Source organism: Gossypium hirsutum, chromosome D05, assembly GCF_007990345.1.
Source record: "Gossypium hirsutum isolate 1008001.06 chromosome D05, Gossypium_hirsutum_v2.1, whole genome shotgun sequence".
In the NCBI taxonomy this organism is placed as follows: domain Eukaryota; kingdom Viridiplantae; phylum Streptophyta; class Magnoliopsida; order Malvales; family Malvaceae; genus Gossypium; species Gossypium hirsutum.
The window spans coordinates 63,873,842-63,885,466 of record NC_053441.1 but is presented as its reverse complement, the minus strand read 5'-3'; the positions used below and the strand labels follow the sequence as shown (position 1 = coordinate 63,885,466).

At 33.3% G+C, this 11,625-nt stretch overlaps 2 protein-coding genes, 1 non-coding gene and 1 pseudogene across 3 annotated transcripts in view; all 4 read left to right on the top strand.

The window, feature by feature from the left end:
* The window catches only part of LOC107887459 (putative disease resistance RPP13-like protein 1), a 66,159-nt gene extending 60,609 nt beyond the window's left edge, over nucleotides 1-5,550 (top strand). The window contains exon 2 of the mRNA XM_041092508.1: nucleotides 5,321-5,550. The gene's annotated coding sequence lies outside the window, so the exon portion shown is untranslated. The remainder of the gene's footprint in view (nucleotides 1-5,320) is intronic.
* On the top strand, nucleotides 938-2,120 carry LOC107887945 (putative disease resistance RPP13-like protein 1). Its single transcript, XM_041092823.1, has 3 exons — nucleotides 938-1,255; nucleotides 1,339-2,054; nucleotides 2,108-2,120. The coding sequence occupies exons 1-3, from the start codon at nucleotides 938-940 to the stop codon at nucleotides 2,118-2,120; spliced, it is 1,047 nt and encodes a 348-aa protein (XP_040948757.1).
* On the top strand, nucleotides 1,305-5,550 carry LOC121203471 (putative disease resistance protein At3g14460; annotated as a pseudogene).
* Nucleotides 5,551-10,611: 5,061 nt separating this feature from the next.
* On the top strand, nucleotides 10,612-10,693 carry TRNAS-GCU (transfer RNA serine (anticodon GCU)). Its single transcript has one exon. It is a non-coding gene; the product is annotated as a tRNA-Ser (tRNA).
* The last annotated feature ends 932 nt before the right edge of the window (nucleotides 10,694-11,625 follow it).

Sequence of the window (11,625 nt, the reverse complement as noted above, 5' to 3'; positions counted from 1 at the left end):
AAAGTAAAAATTTTCCAGAATAATAATTTTGAGGAGTTAAATAAGTTAATTTATGATTCAAGTTTATTTTAATAAAGTATTTATTATTATTATTATTTTACTTTGAATTTTTTTAATTTTATGTGCTATGACATTTAATTAATTATATTGTAGCAAGATTTTAATGTAACATGTTTAATTTTTTAATTTAACTTGAACAATTTCACTCGATTTGGTTCGACTTGAATTTTATTTCACTTGACTCGATTCGAAAAAAATTCAAATAGAGTTAGAATAATAAAATATGATTCACGAATTCAATCAATATGAAAATTTTTCACTCAATTTAATCGATCGTTCACTCCTATCCATAGATGTCAAGGTACTACAATCATGACAAATAATTACTTTGATTCCAATAGGTATGAAAAACTCATTGATATTAACAATTACATTGAACTTGACTCTTATGAGTGTTAAAATATTCCTAAAAAACATATTTCAAAAAACAATTTTGAAGATACAGATTTTAATAAATAATCAATACATTTATAATATCAAAATAAAAAAATAAAATAATTAAGATAAATTTAAACTTAAACTTAAAATTAAAAATAATAAAAAATAATTAATAAGTTCTGGTCTTTAACTAAAAAACTCAAATCCATTGAATAAAATTAATTTATTGTATGGCGTAAATAATTACAATTAAATTAATTTACAAAATATAATGTATTTCTTTTCAATGAGATTCTCTTTTGATTAAAATAAAATAAAGAAATTGGAGGGTCCAATCCTTCCAAAAACTCTGACCTGTTTTCCACTTTCTTGTGTTTTCCATCTCATTTGTCTCTATTCGTTGACTTCAACTCCATTCCCTGTTAACCCCAATTATACACAATCCAATCTCCCCTTCCTTCTTCATCTCTCTCTTCGATTTCTTTGTCCCAATACCACCATGTCTGTCATTGGAGAGGCTGCTCTTTCTGCCTTTTTGGAGCTGTTGTCTGCCAAGTTGCTTGACTCTGTACTCAACCTTGTGGCCGATCACCGGCAAGTCCACCAGCAACTCAATCTGTGGCAATCCATATTACCCGAGATCAAAGCAGTGTTAAACCATGCAGAGGAGAAGCAGATCAAGGACGAGGGTGTCAAGAATTGGTTGGACGATCTCCAAGACTTAGCTTACGATGTGGATGACGTCTTGGACGAGTTCGCTTACCAAGAGTTACGTCTCAAGCTCCAAAAAACTCAAGCACAAGCCAGCTCTAGTAAGGTACGGAAACTCATTCCAACCTGCTGTACTGGTGGTCATTTCTCTCCACTCTCTTTATGTTCAATGCTAAGATGATTTCAAAGATACAAGCAATCACTGATAGACTGAATAGTTTGAACACTCGAAGAAGTAGTTTGGGGTTGAGTGAGATCATGTCTCAAGGCGCAACTTCCAAGGGAAACAAACCCAGGCTGCAACCAACTTCCTTGATGGATGGAGCTGTGGAGTATGTTGGTAGAGCCGATGAGAAGCAAGAAATGCTTGAGTTGCTCAAAAGTAACAATTCCGATGGAGTTTGTGTCCTTTCCATCGTTGGCATGGGAGGGATGGGGAAAACAACTCTTGCTCAGCTTGTTTACAATGATCCCAGCATTAAGGAGTCTTTCGATCACAAGTCCTGGGTATGCGTTTCTGATGACTTTGATGCTGTTAACATAACAAAGACGATTTTAAGATCCCTCGATGCTGACTCACCTGATGAGAATGACTTGAACTTGCTTCAAGTCAAGTTGAAGGAGAAGTTATCCGGGAAAAGGTTCTTGCTTGTTTTAGATGACATTTGGAACGAGAGTTACAGTGATTGGACCATCTTACGGGCTCCTTTTGGAGCAGGAGCCAAGATTATTGTAACAACTCGACTCCAAAAGGTTTCATCTAATGTGGATTCGGTGAAAGCGTTTTACTTGGATAAACTCTCGCATCATGATTGTTTATCCATATTTGCTCAGCATGCATTGAAAGCAAGAAACTTTGATGGGCATCTCCAATTTAAAGAAATTGGAGAGAACATAGTGAGAAGGTGCAACGGCTTACCTTTGGCAGCAAAAGCCATTGGAAGCTTATTACGCACAGTTACGGATCATAGTGAATGGGAAAAAGTATATGAGAGCGAGATATGGGTCTACCAGAAGATCCATGTGGCTTAATTCCAGCTTTGCGATTAAGCTACCATTATCTTCCGCCTCATTTGAAACGATGCTTTGCATACTGCTCCATACTTCCTAAAGATTATGAATTTGAAGAAGAAGAGATAATCTTGTTATGGAGAGCAGAAGGTTTCTTGCAATCAAAAGCTAAAATTCAAGGCAAAGGTCTTGGAAACCAATATTTTCAAGATCTAGTGTCAAGGTCATTTTTTCAAAGATCTAATGAAGACAAATCCTGTTTCGTGATGCATGATCTTATGTCTGATTTAGCTCAATTAGTTGCAGGAGAAATATGTTGCAGACTGGAGGGTGAAAAGCAGCAACAGTTTTCGCATCGTTCTCGCCACTCAGCTTATGTTATCAATGATCCGTATCAGAGTGTGAAGAAGTTTGAGGCATTTTATCAAATGACTTCTTTACGTACTTTCTTAGGCTTAATGGCTCCAAGATATGAGGTATTCTATTTATCTGAGGTTGTCTTGGATGATTTATTGCCAAGACTTGGCTACTTAAGGGTTCTTTCTTTGGGTGGGTATGAGATCTCTGATTTGCCCGACTTTTTTGAAAATTTACAACATCTACGCTACTTAAAATTTTCTAGAACCCGAATCAATCGTTTACCTGATTCTTTGTGTACTCTTTATCATTTGGAGACTTTAATCTTAAGAGGTTGTCGAAAGCTCAAAAATTTACCCTCGAAGATCGGAAACCTTGTCAACTTGCATTTTCTTGATATTAGAGGTGCGGATTCAATAGAAAGGATGCCCTCCGGATTTGATCAGCTAACTCAGCTTCAAACGTTATCTAATTTTGTTATAGGGGAAGGTGATGGACGTCTTATTAGAGAATTGAAAAATTTGTCAAACCTTAGAGGTAATTTTTGTCTTTCTGGATTGGAGAATGTTAATGGTCAAGATGCGAGGGAAGCTAAGTTAAATGAGAAGCTAGGGATTGATGGGTTAGAACTACAATGGGGTACAGACTTGGAGAATAATACAAGGAAAACAGAAGTTGAAGAGCGGGTGTTGGACTTTCTTCATCCTCCGAAGAAGCTTGAGCAACTCATCATTGAGAATTACGGGGGTGTAAAATTCTCATCTTGGATAGCAGATTCTTCCCTCAAGAATTTGTCGTCTTTGAAGCTTCGCAATCGTAAAAACTGCAAGTCACTACCATCAGTTGGAAGGTTGCCATTGTTAAAAGATCTTTCAATTATTGGTTTCGATCAAGTACAGAAGATTGGTGTTGAGCTCTTCGGAGAAGATCAATTGAATCCATTTGCATCATTAGAGATTCTGTCTTTTGAGAGTCTTCCAAACTGGAAGGAGTGGGACACTTGTGAAGGAGACAATAAGGTTTTGAATCTCCCCAGCCTTCGTGAGCTTTCAATCAAAACCTGTCCTCAATTGTTGGGAAGGTTGCCTAGCCATCTTCCTTCCTTGCAAAATCTTGAAATTCATAGGTGTACGAGTTTGGTAGTACCAATATCAAGTTTACCGTCACTGTGTAAATTCAGTATACAAGGGTGTGCAGAACTGGTGGATGATTGCTCTTCTCCTGCGAAGGAGCTTTCCTCTTTGCAAACTTTGTCTCTTTCTAACATTTCAAAGTTTAATATTCCAGCAGATAGGACAATGTTGAGGTTTGGAAACTCAGAACATTTTTGCAATTGATGGTTGGGAGGAGTTGGCATCTCTATCACGGAATGGGTTTAGTTTAGTTGGACATTGTTTCATTACCGTTTCGCGTTGTCCTCAACTGCAGTCTTTGGAAGCCAAGGAAGCCGAATTGCAACCTGACAAGATTTCACGTGTTGAATCTCTGCGGATATATGACTGTGAAAGGCTCAATAGACTGCCACAAGTCTTACATGAGCTCATATTTCTTACAGTGATGAAAATTGATAATTGTCGAAGCTTGGTTTCTTTTGCAGAGAATAACTTACCTCCTAATTTAAAAACGCTGGGAATTAGCAACTGTGAGAATTTGGAGTATTTGGTTGATGAAAAAGAAGATAATAAGAGTATGAGTAGTACCCTCTGTCTTCTTGATGAGTTGTCTATCTATAAGTGTCCATCTCTAATGTCTTTGTCATCGAAGGGGCATAAAAATATTTGCAATCATCTTCAACTTCTCGAAATTGACCAGTGCTCAAGGCTGAGTTGCCTATTTTCAAACAACAAGTTCCCCATAACGCTTAAACATTTGATAATTGTGGGATGTCCAGAGTTGGAATACGTAGCCCAAGAGTTTGAGGAAACCGCTTGTCTTGAATCTATTAATATTACAGTTTCTGGAATTAAATCTCTACCACGAGGACTAGACAAGCTCAAGCATCTCCAGGAGATTTCGCTGGTTTTGTGTTCAAATTTGGTTTCGTTTGAAGAAAGTGGGTTGCCCAGCACCAGCTTCAGAACTTTCAATGTTGTTGATTGTGGAAATTTTGGAGCCCTTCCTAAGTGCATGGCCAGCATCACCTCCCTTCGACGATTAAGTGTGGACAACTGTTCGGCTGACATATCATTTCCATCGGAGGGATTCCCTGCCAATCTCACATCACTTGAAATCTCAAACGCACCCAAGATTTATAGGTCACTTGTGGAATGGGGATTAAATAGACTCACCTCTCTTCAAGAATTGAGCATCGGAGGTGAAGGATGCTCAAAAGTTGTGTCTTTCCCAGAAGAAGGGATTGGAATGATGTTGCCTCCATCTCTCATCCATATCACGCTTTTCCAATTTGAGAACCTGGAATTCATGTTCTCCGAGGACTTTCAAGACCTCGCCTCTCTTCAAAGACTGGTAATCAGTGAATGTCCCAAGCTAACATCTCTTCCAAAAAAAAAGGTGCTTCTCTCGCTTGAATATTTACATATTTACAGGTGTCCGTTGCTGCGAGAAGAGTGCTCAAGTGATAAAGGACGAGAGTGGTTTAAGATTTCCCACATACCCCTTGTTCTAATTGATTTAGAAATAGTCATCCCAAGGGAATCAGCTTGAAAGATGAGCCGCAAAATTTGTGATTGGTATCTTCAGAGTGATGGGAGAGGTATTAAAAACCATTTCAAACAAGTCTAAGTTTCCTTAGGAACAAGATAAGAATAGGAATCAGTATAAATTTATTGACTGATATTTGCAGGGATTGAAAGCGAAGTTGGGGAGGAAGTGAGGCTTCAGAAAGATCCTTTGAAGGAAAAGTAAAAAAGATGTCACTTCTTTTGTTGAAAATTTCAAAGATGTTATTGGCATACAGTTCAATGGGTGGAATTTGTCATTTAGTGTTTCAGATGTTTGTAAACTTGTTTCTTGTTAAAAATTTCAAAGACAAAAGTATAAATGTTGATGAGATGTTATTGGCATACAGTTCAATGGGTGGTGTTTCAGTAGTTTCAGATGTTTGTAAACTTCTTTCTTCGCTTTGGGGTTTAATTTTGGAGTAGCATTAGATCATCGGTTTTTGTAGAATTTGAGCTTTGTCTATTGTTTATTTTATTCTTTTACTTTACTTTTCTTATATACCATATAATATAATACGGAAGAATAAGATGAACAATTGTCACGGGGTAAAATTTTTTAAAAAACTAAAATATTTAATTGAAAATTCATTAAAAAGCGGAAGGGCTAAAGGTGAAATTAACCTTCCAACAAAAAAATTCTTAGCCCAGGTTTGGGTCGGGTCGGCCTCCCAAAACGACGTCGTTTTGGCACCTGAGGAGGCCAAATGGAACGGCGCCGTATCCTTGGGCTATATAATCCTAAAATTTTCTAAAAAATACATTTTTAAGCCTCATAAAAAAAATTCTCCTTTGCTTTCCTCTCTAAATCGTCCTAGGATTTTTTTTTGCCAAAGGCCGCCGTAGCCCCTCCGCAAGCAGTGGTCGGAACCACCGAGACATCGGGTTTTAAACCCGCTTTTAAGCCCGCTCGAAGGCTCGGCCTTCGTGTCCCAAAAGACCGAAGGAGAAGGATCTTCCTGGCCTCCTCTCGGTCTGACTCCGGCGATGGACGGGAGCCTCCAGCGGTGGGCTTACGGAGCAAAACCGGTATGGCCTCTTTCCCCTCTTTATTTCTTACTTAATATACGTAGAAAAGAAAAAAATATATAAAATATGGACAGCAAAAAAAGAAATCCGAATCTGAAATCGAAACAATCACCTTTTAAATTTGTTTTTTGTTCTCCTTTTTTTTTAATCTTCGTAACCCCGTTTTACAAATTGGTTCTGGCTTTTATAGTCATATTACATGGTTTACTACTGTTTCTTTTATTTCTTGCCCTGTTTCTGTTGCTTTTTGTGTCCCTTTTTGCAGGTGCTGGCGGTCAAAGATGGAGGCTTGCTGTTTTGGTGTGAACGGCGGTAGCTAGGGTGTCAAGTGGCACGGTGGTGGCAGTGACTAGAGTGTCAAAAATTATTTAAGTTTTTTTTTTAAATATGTTAAGGAAAAATAAGATGATAACTGCTATATAAATTTATCATTTTATTTTTATATATGTATAATTATTAAACGAGTAAAAATGCATTATAGAAAAATACTTATATTTCATGTTTAGAATTTATTTTCAATTAAGATTATGTTTAAATATTTATTTGCCTTTAAAAATGTCGCATGCCTACTTACTAAGCTACAAGCTTATTCCTTTTACTTTTCTTTGTCTTATAGTGATATCAGTCCAGCTCTGGAGTTCGAAAAAGTCGGGAATTCATCCACACTGTCCACCACTTTTGGTATTTTGGAAATCAACATCTTAATATTATGGCATGTATAGAAAACTTAATTTTAATATAATATATGATATTTGATAAATCTTTTATTTTAGACTTTATGATGGTATTTTAAATGTTAAGTATTTGTGAGAATATAAATATTGGCTGAAAATTTGAATTTGGTTAGATTATATTTCTAAAATTTGCAGGTGAGGTTGTATATTTATAAAAGGGAATTATGTCGAAATTTTTTGTAAAAAAAAAATAGTAATACTTCATACTCTATTTTGTCAAGGAATACGGGTAAGGGGTGTTACAAAAAATATTATAAATAATTAATAAAAATCACATTGAAGTAAGACGAGGAGAGACAAAGATGAATGTATATAATATCTATGGGAGTTGTAGTACTTTTTAAAAGGTAAAATAACTTATTTGGCCTTCTAACTTTTCAAAAAAAAAAGTAATTTTAGTCGTTCATTTAATTTTTTAATTATTTTAACTTTTAAACTTGTATTTTATTTGTCAAATCACCCAAAATAGATGAAAAAATTAACATATGTTAACTTTGTTGACTAGACATACACGTGAAATGCTACATGAATGTCAAAATCAACAATTAATTAATTTTAAAAATTTGAATAATTGTTAATAGATATACTAGAGGCGAATCTAGGGGGATTGGTGCTAGCAAAGAGCTTGGTGGCAACAAAAAAAATTTAATGGAAAAAAAAATAGCCTGGTGCCGCTAATGAGAAAAATGACACCAAAAAAATTAAACTTTCTAACAAAAAATACACCGGTGTTGCCAATGGCAATGGTAACACAAAAAAATTTCTATTTTTTTTTAAACATTATTTTTTCTGATGGGTGTCGCCAAGGAGAACGACAGCAAAAAAAAAGAAGCTTTTTACAAAAACTGACACATTTAAAAAAAACACTAGTACCGCCATTGACAATGGCGATGCTCATTAAAATATATTTTTTTCTTTTTCTCTTAGAATACTAGTATTTTTATGGGGTGGACGATTATACATACTGGTGCCGCTAATGGCACGACGACACTAAAAAATTAATTTGGTAAAAATTAAGGATAACATATGATAATGGTACCATTTTGTTATCGAGTATCACGAGGGTGTTGATATCTTCCTCATGTGGAACATTATACCCGAATTCAAAATTTGTTTTGTAGACTAAAAATTATCTTTTTAATAAATTTTAATTTGATTTAAAATTTTATTAAAATAATATGTTTTAACTTTTGGGGTGGCCAATCATACCTAAATAAAAAATATCGGTACCAACTCTATATATTTAATATTAAATTAAATTTTACTGTTTAAATTTTAAATATTTCACAATAAACTTGACATCCATAGATAGATATGAACAAAACTCGATTCGATTTGAAAATTTTGATTTTTTTTTAAATTTTGAGTTAATCGAATTGAATTATTTAAATTATTCGAGTCAACTCGAATAAGTAATTTGAGTTTCGAGTTTGAATTGAGTTGAGTTGAATTTTACAATTTGAATAACTCTAATAATTTGAATAACAGATTGATGAACATACCTTTTTGGTCCTTGTCAAGTTTGAAAATAAGCAAATTGATATTTCTCAACAAAAATTACAAAAAATTCAAAATAATTTTCAAAAATTCAAAAATAATTTTTAAACTCAAAATATTTATAAAAATTCCAAAATTTATATTTTTCAAAAAATTATAAAATTTTAAAAAAAAGTTCTAAAAAAATTATAAAGAAATTTAAAAAATTAAAAAATTTAAAATAATGTATATAACTAAAACAATTAATTTATTGTACAAAATTTTTGATTTGGAAGAAATAAAACAAATGCACGACCTCACCTGGTTACTACAAAAACTTTGGAGTGCCACTTTATCCCCTTTCGAACCCTACTCATTCGCTTTATTTAACTCATCCTTGTACCACCAAAAGTGTTGGTTCTGCAAAATTCAAACAAGAGCAGCGTGGGCATATCCTATCGGTAATTTTACTTAGAAATCGAATCATCATATGTGGAATGTTAGTTCGAGAAAATATTCCATAATACCTATTACTATTAACAAGAAAAATAAACACCATATGTAATTTTATCCAATTACTCTAATATTCTATAATTGTTGGATTATTTCTTACCTAACATTAAACAAATGCTCATTGTTATCACCAATTAATCATAAACGATATGCAATTTAAATAAAATAAATATAATTAATTTATAATAAATACTTTTTAATTTAGTAGGTCAACATTTATGTTAATCTATCTCTCTTCAATAAAAAATTCAGAGAACTTAAACAATATTAGCAAATTAATATACAATTATATGTTAAAAATAAAATATATGCCATAAAATACTTTTAAAAAATATATATGCTGTACAATTAAAATACTATTATTATCATATAAAAAATAATATTTTAAACTTAAATCATGTATCGGCGTGTGAAAAGTCATAGAAAAATTAGATTTAAGTGTAACTGTTTGTAATTATCAGCGCCATTAATCCAATTTTTATTCTTTAGTTAATTACTCTAATTACACTTGGGGACATTTGGTTAGTTGAATCTTACATTACAGTTTGTAATGTTACATTGTTGAATGAGATTACAGTATTTGAATTCTTTAACATTTTGGTCATCCCATTCTCATATTCTTGAACAGTGTCAATATATCGCAATAAAGTATAATTTTGTTACAACTCATTTCTTAGATTATCTCAAATTCTGGATGGAAGACAAAACTAACCTTTGTTTTTATTATATTAGTGAATATAATCTTCCCAAAGTAACTGTAATTAAAAACCAAAATGTTTTTTCTTTTTCTTCTCTCTTAACTTTAAAAACCTTAATTCAACTTTTTCAATTTCTTCATGATGGAAAAAAATAAATCACAGATTGTGAGTAATGCATAAAAAAATGTCATAAAAAAAAGAAATAGAAAATTATGTGAATCTGATGATTATCACTCCATTTTCGAAATATTAAATTATATAATTGTAAAATTTTTAGTTTCAAATCTCAAACGTAATCAATTCCTCAAAAAAAAAAACCATATAAATAGGTTATGATTATCAACATTTTGTCATATCTTAAATCCAAACATTTTACCGATACTCAAACATAAGTATCAATATATTTATCTCGAGTATTGATACTTGTGGTATAAATACCAAATCAAGTTACTGTTTTCCTACACGGTCATTCCAACATTGAGATATCAATACTTATACCCTAAATATCGATACTTTAATACAAATAGACAAAAATACAATGCTCCAACATTTTCCTTTTCGACATGCATCCTTAACACAATATCTAACATCAAATTGACCATACTTATAATCCAAAACAACATCAATACTTCAACTATTCAGACCCAAATAAAACCAATAAAATAAGGATAACATCCAACAAAATTCTAAAATTCCAAAATCATAATAAACCCATTAAGAACATAAAAATAAACCTTGGACATCCACCTCTCATCCCGACCTCGGCCCCATCCTCCAACCCCGAGGTCGACTGCCCTTTTCCCAATTATTGGTAGATAATATTATTGTATTACAACTAAATCTTTATATTATTCGCTGAATTTTAACTGATCATCTATTCTTCCCACACGTAGCTTCAGCTATTTAGCTTGGACAGCATCCCAAATTATTTGTTATTCTAATCTTAATTTCAGTTAGTAAAGCAGTGTCGCTTTGGCCGAGTGGTTAAGGCGTGTGCCTGCTAAGTACATGGGATTTTCCCGCGAGAGTTCGAATCTCTCAGGCGACGTTAAAATTTTTGTCAACCCCAGATGAGATGCCCGGCACCCGCGACGTCAGGGCCGGGTGTTGGTGTTGATGGAACCTTCTTCGGCAGGTGCGTGCTTGGTCTCCTCTGTTGAGCTTAATCTTTCGCACCTGACCTTGTAAAGATTCACTAACATATTTTGATGGAGACTGGAAAAATCGTTTGTGCCCCTTTGGAAAAACATTATCCATTTTGAAAACAATGCACAGGTAAAGAAAAAAAAAACTAGTTTTTATCTATGTATAGATACAATTAATACTCTATAATTGATTTGATTAGAAGAATAAAGAATAGAGAAAGTTTAATACTCACAATAATCAAGGAGGTGCTAGTGTATTTGATGATTAGTAAAAGGTAAAATTTCCATTTTACAACAATTAATTCCTTTAATATTGGTGTGTGTTTTTTGTGTACTAAACAAATATAGGAGTTCGTAAACATATGAACTATAGTTCTAACTTTTTGTCAAAATTGTCAGCAATATTTAGCTACACTGCTTTGGCTCTTTACCTTTCTTGAAGTACCCAATATTCAATATATGCATCTTGCACATTTTCACACATATTATGATGATATGATCCTTCGGCTCTACAAGAAATGGAAGTCTTAAAAGAATAGCACATTTTCATGACAAATACAAATTCATATCATACATTGATTACTAAGTTCGAGTAACCAATGAAATATAACTATGCATAGGAACTTTGATCATGCCCCATTGTTACTTAATAGATTTAGTGTTTTGTTTTGGGATTTTGAAGCTTATGCAAAGAAGATACAAACAGTGGTATGATGTGGAATAATGAAATACTTTTTGTTGACAGTTGTGTAATTTGTCAGTGCATTGTTGAATTTTTTTTGTTCAAAATGACAGTTAGATTTTAGTGCTCAAAATGGTTAAATTCTTAATGGTT